Source organism: Heloderma suspectum, chromosome 3 (genome assembly GCF_057233095.1).
Source record: "Heloderma suspectum isolate Gila_16-S chromosome 3, 16-S_ref, whole genome shotgun sequence".
NCBI classification, from domain to species: domain Eukaryota; kingdom Metazoa; phylum Chordata; class Lepidosauria; order Squamata; family Helodermatidae; genus Heloderma; species Heloderma suspectum.
Window position 1 is genome coordinate 32,928,281 of NC_139460.1, and position 22,555 is coordinate 32,950,835.

Below are 22,555 nucleotides of genomic sequence, written 5' to 3' on the forward strand. Positions count from 1 at the left end.
TAACTATGCCAAGAAATAAGTGCTATTCTCACAGGAATGGCTCCTCACAGACGTTACATGCAGTTTCAGTGGCTGCATTTTGAGAAATACATATATAGGACACATACTTGACATCTGTGCAGTCAGAAGGGCTTGAAACATCACAATCTACTGCAAAGACTAAGATTTTCAGATGCCAAAAAAAGTCCTGATCACCAAAATTTAGTTGTCCACATTGATTCTGTTACTACTCTTCTCCCTTAGATTTTATACATAAACATGAGTGCTTTTTCAGCACAATTACTGATCATCTGCAATCTTTGGTAATGAATGCAAACAGAAATGGATATTGAAAATAAATGAGAAAAGAAACTTAAGTAAGTTTTAGATAAGGCATTCTTTATTATAAAATTAGAGTTAAGGGAGCCATCATCTTTGCTGAAACAAATTCTAAAAGATGAAGATTTCCAAATCGGTGAGATGGGAGGGGAAGAACTGACAATCACTGTTTATCTTCACCTGTTACAAATCACAGCCCATGTAGCCAGTGAGTGATTTGAAACCACATGAAGATGCAGAATTGCTAAAATGCTAGGCAGGCATAAACCTAATCTATCCTTTGGATGGAAGACCACTGAGAACCATATGTACACAGTGAGCTAGAATAAATACATATTTTAAAAAGAAGTCTCAACCCACTGGCAAATGCCGGGCTTTTCTGCCCTAACCAAAACCATCTAGGGTCTTAGTCAAGCCCGAATTATCAAGAAGAGTGGAGGTTTCAACTAACCATAAAACCCTTCCAAGAGGAACAACTACACCCTGATACTATTGTGATACCACTTCCTGTTGCATTAGTAGTGCTCTCAACCTTTTAGTCAGAAATGACTTTTTTTTAGTTTAAGAATGAACAAGTGCTCAAATTTTCAATGACCTTCTGAAGCCATTTCCTCTTTTCATAATAAGACTTAGTTCTCACAATTCTACACATTCCTTTATATCTTTCACTGCTCCATTTCCCTTTAACATGGCCAAAACCAAGGACAAAAAAAAGAAGAAACTATCATGTGGAATATGTTTACAGGAGTTTTAATGCATCTGTACATATAAAAATCCACATTTTATTTGAGGAAAAACTGTATTATATGCTCAGAATTAAGAAATGTACTGAAAATGAATTATTCTGATTTCAGCATTTGAACCACCGGTTAAGACTCTTTTATGGCACAATCCTATGCATGTTTAGGCAGAAAAAGTCCTACAATTCCCAGCATTCCCCAGCCTTTAGTCACTAAGCTGTTGGCTGCATTATGCAGTATGTTGTGCTAAGGAATATACTTTAATATTTGAATTCCACTAGGCAAGTAGCTGTGGATATGCAGTTAGCTGGGGAATGCTGGGAGTTGTAGGATTTGTTTTCTGTCTAAACATGCATAGGATTGCACTCTTAACAGAATTCATTTTTCATATAGTGATCATTATTTTTTCCTGTTTCTACTGGGGGCGGGGGGAGAGAAAAGCATTGCCATTTCTAACAGCCAATTTGCTACTGGGTTTAGAGCCCCAATTTATTGCATGCTCACAGATAAAAGTTTTTTTTTTTAAAGCACACCCAATTTTGCTTTAGGCCTGCAAATGTTTTTCATTATACAAATATTTCGGGTAATAGCATCCATCATGGCTAGTGAACTGTGCAACTGCTAGCTGCGTGACTCACGAACATAGTTCAGCCCCTCCAGTGAATTTGGCTATGAAGTTAGCAAACTTAAAAGTGTGGCGGGGGTAGGGATATCCTTTTGTCAAGGAAGAGAGCTGGGTGGAGAAATCAGATTATTTTTGAACTGACACCTATATTTTTAAAAAAGGAGTTCACAGTGCATTCTTAAGCTAGGCAGAAAACTCACCTTCACAACCAAACTGTCAGGTTAGCATATCAGTAATGGAACACCCATCTGTCTTGCTCTTACCTGCTTGCCAGGTTGCTCCCTCCCACCTACACCTGGAAAAAAATGCCCCACAAGCCCTCCGCTTGGCAAGCAATCAATACAGTCTCTTCCCATCTCAAGCTCCCAGCAGACCTTTCTGGTTCTCACTTAATGACAATCTTGAGTATGGGTTGTTGTTGAATCGTGGGTTGTTGTTGAATTGTGGGTTGTTGTTGAATTGTTACGGGCACAGGGAGACCACTTTGTCAGATGCATCTAGCCCATAATGGCTTATGCCACAATACATGTGTTCGTCTTTAAGAGACCACAAGATTCTTTTTGTAGCTTTTGATCTTTTCATATCTTAGGTCTGTCTTCAGCTTTCAAAGGATTCTCCATCACAGAAAGATCAAAGGATTTTGGAATGCAATCAAGAACGTTGCCCTAACAAATTCCAAGCCTTTGACTTTAAGTTAAGGTAACAGTTAGATGTTCTCAGGTATGCTACAGTATCCACAAATAGCTCTAAATTTTCCAGTTGCTGGAATGGCACCATAATAATCTAAAGGAAAGCTCTTTCCTTAAGCAACATTTGGGTAATAGCAGAGCATTCCTAAATTCTTCCTGAGCGCAGAATGTGGTTGTGTACACAGAATCCAGCATTCTAACAATTGTGGTTGGTGAACCCCAGACAGCACAGAAAGTGGCATTGAAAATGGAGGGAATTGGGTGGAGTTCCTTTGTTACTATGGTCTCCTGATCCAAGCCTCTCCAAGTACAAACTTCATGAAAATAGATGTGACTTCAAGCACACAATTAAAAAACAAAACAAAAAAACAACAGGGTTAGAGTGGACATATCTGTTTGCAGAACCTGTGGACACCCTAATCTGGACAGGAACTACAGACCAGGGGGACCGGGGCTTAAACAAATCTCCCTTGAAAATCCCCCCAATGCTGCAGTTTGACCCAATTTTAAAATTCCCTCCCGCACTGCAGTCCTGATCTGGATCAGGGAATCCTCATGGCTGCTTTTTGTAACCAAAGAGACATGGCCGGTTGAAGTCTGTTTGAATCACTTGCTTAAACTTGTATCTAAATTTGACTCAGGAATCAAGACAGAGGATGCTTTGAGACAAGGCTTTTAATCACACCGTCATCCTGCCTTATTCATGGAATTTTACCTTGACATCCACTCATAACCCTCCCATGTTTTTCCACCGCTTCTTCTGTTCTTTTTCCTTAATGCGCAAAATCCACAAAGGAAAAGATGGAATAGGTACACAATACTTTCTGAGTGGTAGCGCTAGGAGCCCTCTGTCTAGAAGCAACCAGAAAGCAAACGAGCAAAGCAAGGACCCTGCAAGCAAAGGTGCATTATCCAGAAGGGTGAAGAGGCTAATTAGAGTTGACCAACGCAAAAGAGAATGAGAGGAATGCAGAATACAATTCCAAAATGATTGCAATTATGTCTTGCTTTCAAGTTCATTAGAATTCTACATTGTTCTAAGAAGCAGGGCCAGAAAATGATATAGTTTCATGGGCATTCTTTCCTCTACAGCAAGAAGTCAGCCTGCTTTGAGAGGCCTGTGTTACACAGAGTTGTCTGTGTGCAATCCGTGACTGCAGTTTTGTGTGTTAACTGTGACTCAGTCTGTTAACTGGGAGTTAAAAGAAAAGCGATCTCTGAAAAACAACTAAGAGCTGGTTTTCTGTAACAGCCAGATGATTTGCTGAATCATCTGAAGCCTAGAGAGCCTTCACATGTCATCGTTCGGCATTTTAGGTACTGCTTTTAAAATATATGATCTATGTCAATAATTTTTATCTTGCCTTTCTAGACAAAAAAAAGGGAAAGGGAAAGGTGCCCCCAACCAGTCATGTCCGACTCTAGGGTGCGGTGCTCATCCCTGTTTCTAAGCTGAAGAGCCAGCGCTGTCCGAAGACGCTTCCGTGGTCATGTGGCCGGCATGACTGAACACCGAGGTGCACGGAATGCTGTTACCTTTCCCACGGAGGCGGTACCTATTTATCTACTTGCAATTTCTTGCTTTCGAACTGCTAGGTTGGCAGGAGCTGGGACTGAAGACAGGAGCTCACTCCGTCATGCGGCACTCGGGTCTCGAACTGCTGACCTGCCGACCTTCCAGTCTGCAGTTCAGCGTCTTAACCACTAAGCCACCGCGGCCCCTTCTTTCTAGACAAGGTAGGTCATAATTAATGTGCCGAATGTATACAAGCCCAGATCCACATGCTCCAGGAAGCTCCTCCAGGACTTCTTGTGGTCATGGGGGAGAGGCTTAAGTAACCTGCTTAGCTTGTCACCCCTTCTCATGACTAGTAGAAGAATTATATAAATAAATGCAAATTTTCTTACTTCGTATAATATATGGAAGCTTCAGATTTCCATAATTTTGGGTTTTTTTTAAAGCAGAATTGTGTTGTTGTTTTTAAAAAGCTCACATAGTTCCAGGTATTAGTATATACAAGTACCTGCAACAAAATGTTGCAGTGTGGACTTCTGTTCACTGTTCTAGACCATGCTTTCAGCCAGCCATGCCCTCTTTTACGATGCTCCATTTCATTCCGTCCTCACAGCCCTGCCAAGCCTGCTGATACCTCTCTGTTGTGCGGGCTGGTGTCACTTCTGCTTCATAAGCATCGGCATTCATGCCTGAACTTTGGAAACAGAGGTAATGATGGTACTGTGTGTGCATATTGTTTCAGAGAAATTTGAGAAGCCCCAAAGCTGAAAGAATCCAGTCACAAATATTTTGCCATTTGTTGCAGAACTTTGGTAAAAGTGTTAAAGACACAACCAGATCTATGTTGCTAACACACACACACACACACACACAGTTTCCCAAGGAATCCCCACAGGTCAGCTATGGCAACTTGCAGCTCTTTAACAATGCACACCATCACTGTTAAATCAGCATAACATTTTGCAGTGGAAGCAACAAGTTTGTCAACTTTTTTCATTCCAAAGAGAGAAAGAGAGAGATTAAACTACAATTCAAGCCCCTTCAGGTTGATGAATACATCCAATCATATGCTCAATTGCATCTATTCAGTGCAATTAAAATATTTAAAAAGATACTCTCTACAACTGCATACAGCATTCCACATCTAATTGCCTGGAGTGTTCCCAGCTGGATTCATCATCTGCAAGAAGCATATCTACAGTCCTGCAACAGTATTTCTTGAAGATTGAAAGCTGAAATTTCAAGCCCAGCAAGTTTTGTTTACCAGCCAATGGGCAACTAGAAGCATTTCGGGCTTCATATTTTCATGCTGAGTAAGGTCATACTTCTTGCTGTCAAGTTCTACAAGTCCTGGAACTGTCTGCACTTTTTTTAAAAAAAATTCAAAACATCACATGCTATTTGCTTTAGTCATCTCTGACAGAGTAATAGTTATAGCTGTGTGAGATACATCCAGCTGCTAGGAAAAGAACAAACTTGGAATCATTATTTTTGTTAAAGCGTCCTCTACATTCAGATTACTTACAATACTTACAGAACTCAATCTAAATGAAGAAGGTCTTTTAACTCTCCAATGGTTGTAGGATAAAATTTTACCTCTGTGGCTTAAAAAAAAAAAAGAATTTAGCATTAAGTCCAAACTACGGTTGGATCAGAAGCATAGGATTCTGCTTTTTTAAACTAAGTGCAGTTCCTCATTACGTCTGAACTTAACAGTTAGGGAAGAAGCCAGGATCATATACCACTGTTTGAGCCTGGCTTGTTTTAACTAGCCAGAATCCCCCCAAGTTCTGATGGAACATGGAACCCTGTTGGAACCCTGTTGAACATGGAACCCTGTTTTAAAATGGTTAGTTTAAAAGCAGAATCAAAAGCTTCCTATCTCCTTCTTGTAGACTGAGGGCCACATTCATTGCCCTTTCTCCAGCAATCCATGCAGGGAGGACCAGGCAGCACACCTGATACCAGGTGCAGATCCACATTTTCCAGTAAATGGGTGATGACCCCTTCATGCAAGTAGGTTAAGATTCTAATTAATTTAATCTTGCAAGCCTTGCATAGTGCACATTTCCTCCTATTAACTCTGTCCGTGATCTAATCGGTCCATTTCATCAATGTGGTTGGTATCTCTGATAATGGCCAGCATCCAAAGAGCTACTTTAGGCACACTCAAGGATTTGGGTGAGCCCAGTGGAATTGTAATTTTGTTGTTGTTGAGACACCAGTCCCCTGTGCCTTATCACAAACTGCTTTTCAGTTTCAAAAGCAGTTGGTTATTTAGCATGGGAGAGTTACTGCTTGAGAAACACAGACACAAAACATCTTAGACTTGTTGTGAAGTTATTTGTATCCTGGCCACTGACAAAGACAGGGAGAAGGAGAACAGTGTTTCAGTGAAGAGGTTCTTGATCAGAGTCATTCATATGTCGTTTCTAAACTGGATTCAATTGAGGCAGTATCAAGAAATGGATATTTTTGCATGAAATTTAGTTGATCTATATGATCACCCATTTAAAATCCTATCATTTCTTACTTTGATATTTGCATGGAACAGATCGAAAGCTATGTTAGGATCATGTTTGAACTGAACTGTGGCAAGAATACAACAGTATTTTGTAGTACATGGAATAATCCTGCAAATCCTTCTAAAACTGATTGGTTGCTTTCATGACAAAACTGACTGAGCATATGGCAGGTGAAAGAAGGCAGACAACATCTTGAATTCTGAAAGGTTTTGGTCTCCCTTTAGTTAATGATGGAAAACAGACATCATTATAACAAGTGGGACCTGCAACCAAATATTGCAGTGTGGAGTGTGCCTGTTCAGGGTTCTGCCAGCCATACCCCCTTCCAAGATACTCCATTCCATTCCTCATTTTAGGATCCCCCCCAGGTATTTTGTACTACTTCTGCAAACCTTGGGGGTCCCCCAACCTGTGGATACCTCCCTGGTGCATGGATGATGCTGTTGTGGCTACAAGGCTCCATATCTGGAGAATGGGTTCGCTATCAGTACATACTAGGATATCCAAGGCATACAGGGAGGGCATTCTATACTGCAACACATTGTACCCACAAACATGATCACTGCCAATAAAGGCATCTTCTGTCAGGAGTGGATAGAAGGCAGGTACTCTCCTCCTGGCAGTGTCCCACTTTAATGTTCCCATTCATTCATAAGAATGGGTGGCAGCCACTCACTTAGATAAGAGAGAATAACAAGATGGAATAAAGGCTCAGTAGGAGACCACATGCCTTTCTCCATGCAAAAGTTCCCAGCATCTCAACTTCTAGTGTCTCGACTAAAATGATCAGGTAGCATGTGATGACAACGACCTCTGTTTGAGACCCCGGAGAACTGATGCCAGTCAGAGTAGATGCAGAACCTCAGGCCTGGGGGCCAAATACGGCCAAGCTGGGGGTTGCCCAGATGGCCATGCCCCCTTCTCCTGGAACCACCACCTTTCCCTGACCACCCATCGTTTGGTGGTTTCCCGGCTTTTGCACAGTTTTTCTCCATTCTAGCTACTGGCAGGAAGAGTGTCAAACTACAATATGCTAGTATCTTTTGTATTTTCTACCCCTCTTGCAGAATCCAGCCCCTAAGAGCTTTTCCAAAATGGAATTTGGCCCTTAGGCTGACAGCGATTCAACATCCCTGGAGTAAACAATACTGGCAATATAGACAAATAGCCATGCCAGGTATAAGGTAGTTTTTTAACGTCCTATGATGCACCTGGGGACACAAGTGAGATGGGGACTTTTCTGTGCCCCTGCTTCTAACTGTAAGGCTGTAATCTCTTCCTGTGACCATGGGATGACTTCTCACAGTTGCATAAATATAATTTCTGTAATAAAACCTGGCAATTTGTCTAGCACACCTTTTTGGAAGCAAGACAAGACCCTCAGGGCCAACTTTATACATGACAAATTCCTGCATGAAATAATTCCACATAAGCACCAGCTTGAATCCAACATGTAAGTCAACTCATGTGTGAATATAACATGCAGGTCATGCATGTAGGATGGCTAGAAGCAAGGATTTACCCAAATTCTACCTCCGATTACTTCCAGGTCAGAATATCATCATGTATCAAATGGCTCCTGTTCTAGTGATCTGTGGGTTGTATTGGAAGCTACTTCTACCCCTCCAAAGATTGAATATGTCTTAATTTAGGTAATATAAGAAATATGCGGTTGAAGAGAACCGTGTGAGAAGGCATGGGGTCTGCCCCTTTGGGCATGTATATTGGAAGGGGGGCACACATACCCAGATGCTAAAAGAGTCTAACTTCTACCTCTAGAATGTTCCAGACATGATCTGCACAGGTTTTCCATATACGTGCTTACACACAGACTGTGAAAGTTTTCTTGCTTTACATCCATTCTATTACCGATTTTAAAGTATGAATAATATATTACAAGAAACTGCTTATTCAAAATAGTAAATAATATTCAAAACAAGAAGATTTACTTATTTATTTGTATTTATAGTCCACCTTTTCCTCCAAAGAGCCCAAGATATGGTATATGATCATCTTCCTCTCCATTTTGTCTTCACAACAACCCTGTGAGGTAGGCTAGGCAGAGAGTCAGTGATCGGCCCAAAGTCACCCAGTGAACTTTGCAACTTTGAGCTAGTTCACTATTAAAGGGAACTAGAACCCAGATATCCTATGCCCCAGTCTAACACTCTAATCACTACACCACCCTGGGTCTTTTACAAGGCACGTTGTCTTTCATTGATGTCATAACCATTCCATTTTTAATTTAAAGCTTGTTTCTAGCCCACACAGATCTTGGGAAACCACGGGTTCAATTTACATGATATCCTGTGCCACCACCCAGCCTGGTCTTTGGCTTTCTCTCTCACACACACACACACACACACACACACGCAAGCAGGAAGCATGGAAACGCCCAGAGATGGAATGAGCTGTAAGGGGCCACAGGCTGCTCTGTACTCTCTTCAGCTCCCTACAGGCAAGTCCAGCTCACAACAGATGTGAAACAAAGTAAGGAATTCCACTTGACCAATGCTTAAATTCTGAAACTAGAGGTGTCTGGACTTGGACTCTCTCTAGACGTTACACCCCTGGCAAAGAAACCATCTTAATGCCAGATGCATATGGGCTGGTCACAGTTACTACGTACAAAAAGAGAGAAAGGCACTCTACTTTTTACTTCATACGCTCCAGTGAAGGAATGTGGCACTGAAATAGGTCCTGAGGCAAAGTCTTGGTGAGCCCTGGCTCAAACGAAAAACTGTAGTTAGCACACATTTTAAAACTGCTGACTTTTTTTAGGGTAGCAGTCAAGCCCTCAAAGCCAGAAATTAAGTCTTATGGCGTAAATTTTGCCTTCATTTCCCAGCACTCGACTATACCTTTGTCACACTCCAACATTTCAGCTGCAATCCTATGCCCAGTTTCCTGGGAATAACTCCCATTGAACTCACTGGGGCTTACTTCTGAGTAGACATGCCTAGGATTGTGCAGTCAAGCTTTCCTCTGCAAAACTCAGATGTTCAGAACTATTAAATTGCAGGATTTACAAACCCAGATTTTTAGCTGTTTACATCACAAGAGTTACTACATAACTGTGAGAGTTGATGACTAGGCAAAAAGAGAAAAAGCCACATTCTGCCCTGTGCACCATTTTTCAGCACAGTTTTGTTGCAACAAGAAGGCTATCCTTTCCTTTAGCTCAGTGGTAGAGCACACACTTTGCATGCAGAAGGCCCCAGGGTCAGTCCCCAGCATCTCCAGGTAGGGCTAGGACTCAGTGGAGGCTGGTGGCTCCTATGTCAGTGGGGTGGTGAATCCACTCTGGGTTTTAGTCAGAACTCTAAAGAAGCTATTGAGTTCTTACTGAAACCCGGAGCGGATTCACCCCACTGACATCGGAGCCATGAGCCTCCACTGGTTCACACAACACAATAACCCACACTCAAGGTTGAGTATGAGTGGAGTGTGGGCTGCTGCTGAACCATGGTTTGTTTGTTGTGTGAATCCAGCCATGTCAACAAACCATGGTTTGTTAACCACAAACAACCCACAAAGACAAACCATGGCTTGTTGTTGGGTTGTGAACTGTGGCCTGTTCGCGGTTAACAACTCACGGTTTGTAAGCGTGGCTGCATTTACACAACACAACAACCCATGGTTCAACGACAACCCACACTCAACCCATATTCAATCTTGCATGCGGGCTGTCATGTTGTGTGAACCCAGCCACTATACGGCATCTTCCTATGTTCCTATGTCTTCTGAATACGATCCTCTTGCCAAGTATGCAGCAGAGTGCTTGTCCTAATCGCTGTTACTCACAGACATTCAAGAACATTAAGGAATCAAGAAGTCCCACTTCATTAGCCAACTTTGGCAAAGCAGCAATGAATCAAGTCCACTGAACATTATGTAGACACAAAGCGCATAATGAGTGTAACCCATTGGTTACCACAGACACAGCACTTTGGACACGCAAGAGCTTCTTCATGTTTTCCTCGAAGAGCAGGGCAATGTTTTGTGCCAGCAACCACTGATATGAGGCGGGAAATGTTCCAAAATGGAAATTTTTCCAGTGCTTTATTTTTCCTGTGAATTTCCCCCCCATGTCGTAAGTTAATTAGCAACAATGAGTGGATGTCAATTGCAAATTCAATATTGGGCAAGCCTTGCAGTTTCAGAGTTGCAGATGAGTGGTTGTCAGGATATCATGCACAGTTCTTTGGGTTGCTAACATTTATTAGGGTGCAGTCCTATTGCGATGACTGCAAGCTTCCGAACTTGGAGGCTTATGGTAATCCTATGCAGGGCGGGAGGAGTGGCAGAGGCGATTTCACCTCCCCGTCCTCCCTCTCTGCATTTTTGCTAGGTGGGCTTTTTTGCCCATATAGCAAAAGCGTCTTGGAGGGGGAGGGAAGGAGGCTGGGGAGGCCTCAGGATAGCTCATAACCTAGCCTCTCTAGCTCCCTCCCCCCGAAATGCACCCTTTCTTCATCCTCTGAGGTTGCATTCCCAGCCTTGGAGAGCAGCTGATATGGTTCTTTCCACACTGGCTGCAAAGGGGAGGGGGAAGGGGGTCAGAGCTCTGATTCCCAGCTCTGAGGTCAGAGCACTTTCTCCGGCCTTGGAGCTGGGAATCTACACTAGGAATCTGCACTGGGAATCTGAGTTGAGAATCCATTCCCTCTGTGTGTCAACAGGTTTCAACACCTTTTGTTTTTTCCTCCTTAAATGTAATCAAATGTATTCGAATTTTTAAAATCTACAGAACATAACATTTAAATCATATTAAGCGTGCTTTACTTTTCCCCACAAATATTTCAGGTCAAATACTTGCGTTTTGAGATTAAAAATTAACATGAGGTACTCTTCTTTTTTTAGCTTTGTTGTTTTACTAAATACAAGTAAAATAGATCTGCTGAATTAGGTATCTCCCTAGGGCATCAGAAAATTTTCTGATGCAAATTACCCTATGCAAACTAATCTAATTGCATAGGATAACTTGCATCAGCTGCCCCATATGACAGAATTTTCCTAAGCAAATTAACTTAATTTGCATGGGAATCCCCCTGGAATTTTTCTGGAAAACCCACATTACTATCAGCAATGGGAAATCCTACTGGAGTTTCTTCTGTTACAGAAGATTATTATGGGCAGTTTATGGAAAAATGTAACATATTCTGTCAACCGTTCTCCCCTAATCCTAACTCAAGATAGTAGAGTGAATGCTGTTGCAAAGCACATGATAATTGTACCAGGGCCACCATGCGCAAGCCCTGAGACCGTGATGAAGGCATTGCATATATTCAATTGCAACTTAGTTGTCCATCTATATTTCCAACACAACCAGTAGCCAATACCACATGCACAGATTTCCATAGCCTTGTTGTAGAGCCAGCCTGCTCCAAGTTCATGCTTACCTGATCACATCCTGCATTCACCAGTTCCTGCAGCATCTGTCTATTGACTTCAACTGTTGCAGAGGTGGTGCCCAACTCATTAGCAAAGGGCAACAAAGAATATCTGATTTCTCGCAGGGCTTTCTGGTAAGGCCCAAACTTGGCAACTGGTCTCATTTGCTGCTGCCTGGCAGCATCTTTCCCTACTAGAATTTTAGGGTCCAGAGAAGTTTCACCACCTGGCCTGACAGGTGATCCTTGACTAGAAGATTTGGTAGGCTGCTTCAAACCTTCCCGAATCTCCTGCAATCTTTGTCTGCTGTTCCCAGAGTAAGTGGTAGCAGGGAAAGTCTTTGGCCTCATGGTTAATCCAGTTTTGTTTCAGCATAAATCCCAACTTCTTTTGCATATAATCAAAGGGATATTCAATGCTGTTCTTCTGGAAGGTATCAGTTTGCTGTAAAACATAATCCCTTGAAAACAATTCCAATGTAGACTTCAAACCTCTGGCGTGGGGACTGTGTCACATTTCTGTGTTTTGTGCAACCCCTGGCAGAGCATTGGCACTACATAAATCTTAAAGACAGTGGCGGCTTTCGCTCTTCTTCTGCTCAGAGTTTGTATCTTTCTATACACGGGGAGAAACTCTGAAACTTCCTCTTGCTGTTTTTTCAATGTCTGGAAGAAAGAAGAACACGGATACGTTCATGCAATTCTCTTTGTTTTCTTTAAAATGCTTCCTCCTTAAGGCATGAATGCCAGGTTGGTACATTATTATGGCCTTGTTCATATACTGCTTGACTTATAAAATCCCAAGCACTGAACAATGAAAAATTAAAACTATGCAGAAAATGGAAAGACATCACAGTTAAAACTGTCCCGGAAGTTTTATACTAAATCAATCCAACAATAAATTTAACATTTAAAAGCTTTCCCAAAACAGGAAGCTCTTAACCTTTTCTTCAAATACAGTTGGGTGCCTGGGGGCTTCACTGAGGAGGAAGTTCTGTAGGACTGGAATAACAACTGTACTCAGCAAACGGAGTTTTGAACTTGGGCCAAGGAGTCCTGGATTTGAATCCCCCATGATAAAAGTTTATTAGGTAGTGATGTGCAAATCACTCTTATGACAGCTTCACTTAATGGAGCAAATGAGAAGATAAAAATAGGACCGTGTCATATCATGCATGCTGCCCACCACTGGAGGAATTGTGGGACATAAGAACATAAGAAGAGCCCTGCTGGATCAGACCAAGGGTCCATCTAGTCCAGCATTCTGTTCACACAGTGGCCAACCAGCTGCCCATGGGAAATCCACATTTCATCATGGCAGGTCCATAGCCACACCCCCAAGGAAAGTCCAAAAATTCAGGCTGATATGTTGATCCATTCCATCTCCTCCAGGAGCAGGTCTTTTGTAAAGCAAATGGGTCTTAACTGCCCATTCAAGACCAAGTCCTCCCAAAATACTTTGCATTACAACAGGGAACAATATATTGCCGCCTGGAAAATTCATCCCCCCCCCCCCCCCCCGCCACGCACAAGCTGTTGTAAGAATTGTAGCTAAGCACAGAAGGAACAGGGAATTCGGGGAGCGGGGGTTGCTGGTGGTGGAACATGATGTCAGCATCCCTGCTAATAAAAAATGACCAGCACTGTGTCCCTGTAAGCTCTGACTCCACTACACCACTGCCCCCCACCCATACACACAAATGCAATATTTCAACACAAATATATTAGTTCTTAAATGTATGTACAAAGGCCAAAGTTTGTAGCCTAAACAGTTCCCACAGAAAATGGGAAGACACACAAGAGACAATGCTACATCATACACTAACCGTGCAGCATACAGACCCTGGACCTCAAAAGCCAGAAAAAGGACAGCAACCAAGAAGTACATTGAACAAAGGACACACACACAAATTAATACCAGACTGTCACAGACCACAAGACGATGACTCTGTATGAGAGCAAGGCTGATGCAGTAGCTGCAGCCCTCAGCAGCCACTCAGAGGACTACAGGGTCAGGCAGAAAGATCTGGAACCAAGACCACCTGCGTGTTCATAGATGGGTAGCAATAGTAGATTTCCGAGGTTCAAGGCCATGCCTCTATTATAAGAACATAAGAAGAGCCAAGCTGGATCAGACCAAGGGTCCATCTAGTGGCCAACCAGCTGTTGAGTGGGAACCCACAAGCAGGACACAAGTGCAATAGCACTCTCATGCCCACATTCCCCAGCAACTGGTATACATAGGCATATTGCCTCTCATACTGGAGGTAGTATGTAACCATCAGGACTAGTAGCCATTGATAGCATTCTCCTCCTGGAATTTGCCTAACCTCTTTTTAAAGCCATCCAAATTGGCGGCCATCACTACATGTTGTGGTAGCAAATTCCATAGTTTAAATATGTGCTGGGTGAACCAGTACTTCCTTTTATCTGTCCTGAATCTCCCACCAGTCAGCTTCATAGGATGACCTGGGTTCTAGTATCGAGAGGGAGAAAAATGCCTCCCTATCCACGTTCTCCACACCATGCATAATTTTGTATACCTCTACCATGTCTCCCCTTACCCTCCTTTTTTCCAAGCTAAACAATTCCAGCTTTTGTAACCTTCTCTCATAGGGGAATTGTGTCAGCCCCTTGATAATTTTAGTTGCCCTTTTCTGCACCTTTTCCAGCTCTACAATATATTTTCTTAGGTGTGTTGACAACTGTACACAGTATTCTAAGTGTGGTCGTACCACAGATTTGTATAAAGGCAGTATGAAAAAGGCAAATGCTATTTTGGGCTGCATTAGTAGAAGCATAGCTTCCAAATCACGGGAAGTACTAGTTCCCCTCTACTCAGCACTGGTTAGGCCTCATCTGGAGTACTGTGTCCAGTTCTGGGCACCACACTTTAAGAAGGATGCAGACAAACTGGAGAGGGTTCAGAGGAGGGCAACAAAGATGATCAGGGGACTGGAAACAAAGCCCTATGAAGAGAGACTGCAAGAACTGGGCATGTTTAGCCTTGAGAAGAGAAGACTGAGGGGAGATATGATAGCACTCTTCAAGTACTTGAAAGGTTGTCACAGAGAAGAAAGCCAGGATCTCTTCTTGATCATCCCAGAGGGCAGGACACGGAATAATGGGCTCAACTTACAGGAAGCCAGATTCCGGCTGAACATCAGGAAAAACCTCCTGACTGTAAGAGCAATACGACAATGGAACCAATTACGTGGGGAGGTGGTGGGCTCTCCCACACTGGAGGCCTTCAAGACGAGGCTGGACAGCCATCTGTCAGGGATGCTCTGACTTGGATTCCTGCATTGAGCAGGGGGTTGGACTCGATGGCCTTGTAGGCCCCTTCCAACCCTACTATTCTATGATTCTATGATATTGGCAGTTTTAGTCTCAATTCCTTTTCTAATTATGCCTAACATGGAGTTTTCCTTTTTTACAGCAGCCGCACACTGGGCTGACATTTTCATCAAGCTCTCCACCACAACCCCAAGATCTCTTTCTTGGTTGGTCATGGCTAGTTCAGATCCCATCAGGTTATACCTGAAGTTGGGATTTTTTTTCCCCCCCAACGTGCATCACTTTACACTTGCTTACACTATACTGCATTTGCCATTTAAATGCCCATTCTTCCAATTTGGAGAGATGCTTTTGGAGCTCCTCAATCCTCCCCTTTTTTTTACCTATTTTTCACTAAATAATTTGGTGCCAGCTGCAAACTTCTCCATACTGGGTCTTTCTTGAGGTCAATGGTCTATGTAGCTACAAACTAATAAGCAGTATGTTTCTAGTGTTTCTGTGTTCAGGTACAATTCCCATTCATTATAACTCACATAGGAGAATTTTCCAGAGATTGTGTCCACTGTTAAGATTCTTACACCCAATCCTAAGCAAAATTACACAAAAGTCCTACTGATTTCAATGGAACTTTCATTCAAGTAACCATGCTTTGGATCACTACCATTAACTAATTTTATCTAATAAAAAAGGAGGGACGGCGGTGGGGGACAACCAGAAAAACGGAACAGAACATGAAAAGTGCCTAAAGAAACAAAGCAGAAGGGTATTCATGAAAACTCACATTGAGGGCAAGCCTTTCATCAGTGCAAAGATGAACTAGCTACAGCACACACAGCTGGTGCAAACAGTCCACATTCCTCTGGATGAGAGCCCAACCCTGCACGATCAGCAGAGTAGGTGTGATAAAACTGTTCATGGGATTCTTCAGTCTCCAGAGCCACATGCAAATAGACAGGCTTCAAGGCGATGCCAACAGAGGCAGGGAGGTGCTCCTATACAGGGGGCGAGAGTGGAAAAACCAGAAACGACAATTTCAGTTCAACATCCAAGCCAGATTCGGCTGGGGCTTTGATACAGTCCAAAAGTAAACCCAACCACTGATGAAGAAACTGCATCCCCATTCTTGTTTACATTTGCAAGTAGCTTCCCGCCTCACCCTTCCTGAATAAGAAAAGTATCACTGCCTACATTAAAATACATTATTTTGACCCCCATGCACCCCTTAATTATTTGATTTCTTGTTGTCCCTCCTTGTTTTTCTTAGGATTTCTCTCTTTTTAAGACTTCCTGACAGACTTTTGGGGGTCTTGGTTGACACAAAACTGGGGCTACATGGTGATCACACACAGCCCATGTGATCCAACACATCCCCTGTGTCTGCAGGGAAGATCCAGGAACAAAGAAAGCAGAGATGTAGCTGCTCAAATGAAGTCAGATTCACATTGCTGCATATTTTCCTGGGCCACAAACATCTGCTAGCGAGATAATATATGCAAGGAACAGGGGAAGTCTCCTGCAAAGGTATGCACATCCAAAAGAAGTGAGATGTGCACATGACAGAGCTGTGTGCATACAGTCTAAAGAAGAAATAGAAGCCTGTGTGCGAGAATCACGCATGCAGCTGAAAAGTTGCTTTCATCTGTCACTGCTGCAAGTCCCCATTGTTTAGCATCTGTTTAAAGAGCAGAGTGTCTGTCTGACACTGAGAAGAGCCTGCAGTAAAGAGCAAATGGAAACTGTAGTTGCACGTGCAATTCTCTCTGACGCATGTGTATCCTTTGGTTTCCAGCCTCAATGTACATCTGCACAGGCTGTTTGCCACATTCTCATTTCAGATTTTAGCACTAAAATTGGACTATAAACTTCAAGTCCACACAAAAGCAGGAAAGACGTGCTACAGCAAAACCTAGATACCAACATTGCAACTATCTGGGTACTTAATTCATGGTGCCATGCTTTCTGACATTTTCAGTGCAAACAGGAACTAATATTAGCTAAAGATGGCTGAAATATAGTGTGTGTGTTTTAGCAAACAGCAAAGTGAACATCAAATTCCTTAAAATGACTATGGTAAACAAAACCTTGGTCCAAATTATAGTTCACCTGCTCCTCATTCTTCAGAGGGCCACATGCAGCAATGTTTAATGGCAGCCCGATGGCACAGGGAAAAATGCAGTCCTGGAATCTGGAACAGTTCTTGGAACTTAGGACACAACTGACATGGACAAACAGCAGCATGGTTATTTCTTGAACAGCAGCTGAGTGGAGGCTGCTCTGTGGGGCAAACTGTTTCACATAAGGAGGCTCGCCATGCAGTTTTAGGGTGTGTTTCCAAGCTTATGGCTTCACCTGGCTTGCAACTTTGTTGCGATGTTTCTCCAATCCCATCTGCTCCTTTTCCAGTTTCCACAGTGCTTAAAGTCCTGGCTTATCATCGCTGTAGCCTGGGGCTCTGTGCTGTTTCTACTGAGCTCTAATCGAATTACTTTCTTGATGGCTGGGTGGAATCTGGGTTGGGTCTGATTACCGCATCGATGTTCCCACCTCCTCCTCTTGGGAGTCCCCCCTCCCTCTCCCCCTTCTGCTCAGCTCCAGTTTCCAGCTCTGGCCAGTCTCCTCCCTGACTTCTGAGCCCTTCCCCCCCTTTAAAGTGAGTTTTAAAGCACAATTGCACTTTAACAAACAGGAGTGAAAAAGAAAAGTCGCAGTTGCACGTTAACAGGCACTGGAACCCTTCCCATTGTTCCTGTAGTGCGCTGCTCCAGTTACAACTTCTCCACACCATTATGAGTCACTGGCAGAAACATACTTCTGGGTGTGGTGGGGGGTTTGGAAGTGAACGTCATCAGACTGGCAGGTGCTGCTCAACCGATCATAGAAGCTCCCCCTCCAGGCTCTACTCCCCTTAATGGCAATCTCAGGAACAACCCTCATTGACCACAATGGGAGTTACTTCTGAGTAGACTTCCCGGACGTATGCCCGATTCCGCCTTTCCCCCCTCTTTCCCTCTAATATGCATACCCTCCATGTCAATATCGTGCTATCACTGCATCACTCAATTGCGAAATAGCACTAACATGCATTTGCGCTATTGTGCAATAGCACATTAGTGCAGGGGTGCCTGCAGACTCCTGTTGAGGTCAAGGAGGCTTGTTCTGGAAAAAGCGCTATCATGCAACTGTGCTACCGTGCAATAGTGCAAATGCGTGTTAGTGCTATTTCATGATTGAGTGATAGAGCCATAGGAAGATACTGACATAGAGGGTATGTATATTGATGGAAGATGACCTGAGATAAACCTGATTTTTCAGGCTGTAGTGGGAGCATTTGCTTGCCCGCGATAGCAGGCTTATACGCACTAGTGTTCTAGCACTTATTTTCAATGATGCTTCAAAAGTTGGTCCCTCAGCATCCTGCTCCAAAACGGCAATGGAACTTCCAGAAAACAGGCAAAGGCAAAGGGTTGGGTCACTGAGGTCACGGGCAGGTGAGCGACACACCCACAAGGGCTGGGCTACACACCCCATGGGCAGGACTATGATAGTGAACCCAGAGCGGTTCTGGAAATAGGTCAGTAATGGAGCCGACGTAATCTGGAAAAGTTGGATTATAACCAGTCTCAGAAGAAGCGGTTTTTCCACGATAAAATGTAGGGCTGGTGCTGAATGGCCACAACGTCATGGAAACACAGAGACCTCACTGCACAGCCAGGTTGGAGTAAACCGCTGGTGCAAACACAGCCCTAGTGCTATTCACTATGCCACAGCAAACTGCCCCCAAAGGGAGATCACAACAGCATGGCAAAAGCATCTGCATTTCAAGGAGGCGCCAGGTTGTTGTTTGTGTGAATCACGCCACAGAAATTGCCAAGGTCAGTGACTACAGATTTTCCTGGAGCCAAAATGTTTAAAGCAATATTAGGCACCTTAGAAACATCATCACCAACACTGCTTGAAGCCTTGGCAAGGAATATGCAAAACACGATTAAATCACTTTTCCTCCTCTGAGACTGAGAGTGTGAGTAAGCCATAGTCTTCTTTCGTTGCTTTGGAAATAAAGTGTCTTTGTATCTGACTATGATTCCAGATTCCCCAACACAGGCAAAGTCCCCCTTCCTCTGTCAATAGCTGCAGGGACTAAACACACCACTGGAGGAATATGAGATTATTCTGGTGCTATACACACCTATTTGACTTTAAAGGAGCGCCTTGTGAATCTTACTAGTCGAGACATTAAGTTCTCCAGGGCAGTGACTCTCCCTCCTTCAAATTACACATCTGTGTACTGCCTCGACACATATGAGCTATAATATCATTTGGTGTCTCTAAGCTTTAATAACATGCTTTATCTATTTGCAACAGATTAAAACTGGAGATCAAGAGAGAAATCTAGGTACATTACCTTCTGTTCACTCATGATATTTTAAATCGGGGGCAGGCAGAAGGTAGATCTACTGGTAGATCTCTGGGTGATTTACGATAGACTGGCAAGGGTTTCTGACTCTCAATCATTTATCAATAGGAAGGAAAACTGAATGTTTTTAAAAAATCTGACATGGCTAGCTTTGTGCTAATCATATATATCTTGGCCTCAGTGTTCCTCACCTGTACAATGGGAATATTCATTGACGACCATTGTTGTGCACCTCTACTGGCCATTTTGTGTTAGAATCCTTGATCAATAGTAACTCAGACATAGAATTGTACTTGTATACAGTGTACGGCTCAAAGGATGCAGAAGATAGTTGATTCCACAGCCTCCACCCCCAATTTTCACCTGGCTATGATTAGTGGACTGTTGTTGTTGTTGTTGAGTCGTTCAGTCGTGTCCGACTCTTCGTGACCCCATGGACCATAGCACGCCAGGCCTTCCTGTCCTACGCTCTCTCCCGGAGCGTGCTCAAGTTCATATTCATTGCATCCGTGATGCTATCTAGCCATCTCATCCTCTGCCATCCCCTTCTCCTTTTGCCTTCAGTCTTTCCCAGCATCAGGGTCTTTTCCAGGGAGTTTTCTCTTCGCATTAGGTGGCCAAAATATTGGAGCTTCAGCTTCATTATCTGTCCTTCCAATGAGCACTCAGGGTTGATTTCCTTTAGGATGGACTGATTTGACCTCCTTGCAGTCCAGGGCACTCGTAAGAGTCTTCTCCAGCACCACAGTTCGAAAGCATCAATTCTTTGGCGCTCAGCCTTCCTTATAGTCCAGCTCTCACAGCCATACATTACTACTGGGAAAACCATAGCTTTGATTAGACGGACCTTTGTCGGCAAGGTGATGTCTCTGCTTCTTACTATGCTGTCTAGGTTTGCCATAGCTTTCCTCCCAAGGAGCAAGCGTCTTTTAATTTCATGGCTACAGTCACCGTCTGCGGTGATCTTAGAGCCCAAGAAAGTAAAATCTGTCACTGCTTCCATTTCTTCCCCTTCCATATGCCAGGAAGTGATGGGGCCAGATGCCATGATCTTCGTTTTTTTAATGTTGTGTTTCAAACCAGCTTTTGCACTCTCCTCTTTCACCCTCAACAACAGGCTCTTGAGATCCTCTTCGCTTTCTGCCATTAGGGTGGTATCGTCTGCATATCGGAGGTTGTTGATAATTCTCCCAGCAATCTTAATTCCGACCTCTGATTCATCCAACCCGGCATTTCTCATGATGTACTCTGCATATAAGTTAAATAAGCAGGGTGACAATATGCAGCCTTGTCGTACTCCTTTCCCAATTTTGAACCAATCGGTTGTTCCATGTCTGGTTCTTACTGTTGCTTCTTGACCCTCGTACAGGTTTCTCAGGAGACAGGTAAGGTGGTCTGGTACTCCCATCTCTTTCAGAATTTGCCACAGTTTGTTGTGATCCACACAATCAAAGGCTTTAGCGTAGTCAATGAAGCAGAAATAGACGTTTTTCTGGAATTCTCTTGCTTTCTCCATGATGCAGCGAATGTTGGCGATTTGATCTCTAGTTCCTCTGCCTCTTCTAAACCCAGCTTGTACTTCCGGTAGTTCTCGGTTCGCATACTGCTGAAGCCTAGCTTGTAGGATTTTGAGCATCACCTTGCTGGCATGTGAAATGAGCGCAATTGTGCGGTAGTTTGAACACTCTTTGGCGTTGCCCTTCTTTGGAATTGGAATGTAAACTGACCTTTTCCAGTCTTGTAGCCACTGTTGAGTGTTCCAGATTTGTTGGCATATTGAATGCAGCACTTTAACAGCATCATCTTTTAGGATTTTAAATAGCTCGGCTGGAATACTGTCATCTCCGCTAGCTTTGTTGTTACTAATGCTTCCTAAGGCCCACTTGACTTCACTCTCGAGGATGTCCGGCTCAAGTTCAGTGACCGCACTATCATGGCTATCAGGGACATTCAGATCTTTCCTGTATAGTTCTTCTGTGTATTCTTGCCACCTCTTCTTAATCTCATCTGCTTCTGTTAGGTCCCTGCCTTCTTTGTCCTTTATCATGCCCGTCTTTGCACAAAACGTTCCCTTGAGATCTCCAATTTTCTTGAAGAGATCTCTAGTCTTTCCCATCCTGTTGTTTTCCTCGATTTCTTTGCATTGTTCATTTAAGAAGGCCTTCTTGTCTCTCCTTGCTATTCTCTGGAACTCTGCATTCAGTTGGGTATATCTTCCCCTTTCTCCCTTGCTTTTCGCTTCCCTTCTTTCGTGAGCTACTTGTAAAGCCTCATCAGACAGCCACTTGGCTTTCTTGCATTTCTTTTTCTTTGGGATGGATTTCGTTGCTGCCACCTGAACAATGTTACGGACCTCCGTCCATAGTTCCTCAGGCACTCTGTCTATCAGGTCTAATCCCTGAAATCTATTCCTGACCTCCACTGTATATTCATCAGGGATATGATTTAGGTCATACCTGAACAGTTTAGTGGTTTTCCCGACATTCTTCAATTTAAGCCGAAATTTTGCAAGAAGCAGCTCATGATCTGAGCCACAGTCAGCTCCAGGTCTTGTTTTTACTGACTGTATGGAGCTTCTCCATCTTTGGCTGCAAAGGACATAATCAATCTGATTTCGATATTGACCATCTGGTGACGTCCATGTGTAGAGTCGCCTCTTGTGCTGTTGGAAAAGAGTGTTTGCTATGATCAGCATGTTCTCTTGGCAAAACTCTATTAGCTTTTGTCCTGCCTCATTTTGTACACCAAGGCCATGCCTGCATGTTATCCCGGTGATTTCTTGACTTCCTACTTTAGCATTCCAATCCCCTATGATGAAGAGGACATCTTTTTTTGGTGTTAGTTCTAGAAGGTGTTGTAGGTCTTCATAGAACCGATCAACCTCAGCTTCTTCGGCCTCAGTGGTTGGGGCATAGACTTGAATTACTGTGATGTTGAATGGTTTGCCTTGGATTCGTACTGAGATCATTCTATCATTTTTAAGATTGTACCCCAGTACTGCTTTTCCCACCCTTTTGTTGACTATGAGTGCTACTCCA

The 22,555-nt window shown here is 43.3% G+C and overlaps 1 protein-coding gene across 4 annotated transcripts in view; it reads right to left on the bottom strand.

Moving 5' to 3' along the window:
- LATS2 (large tumor suppressor kinase 2) overlaps window positions 1–22,555 on the bottom strand; it is a 76,292-nt gene that overhangs the window by 38,252 nt on the left and 15,485 nt on the right. For 3 of the 4 annotated variants that reach the window (XM_084842847.1, XM_084842848.1, XM_084842850.1), the window contains exons 2-3: window positions 15,885–16,095; window positions 11,816–12,472 (exon numbers count right to left, since the gene is read on the bottom strand). In XM_084842847.1, coding sequence (XP_084698973.1) covers window positions 11,816–12,157 — 342 coding nt within the window. In that variant the 5' untranslated portion in view covers window positions 12,158–12,472; window positions 15,885–16,095. The remainder of the gene's footprint in view (window positions 1–11,815; window positions 12,473–15,884; window positions 16,096–22,555) is intronic. The other variant, XM_084842849.1, reaches the window with a different exon arrangement.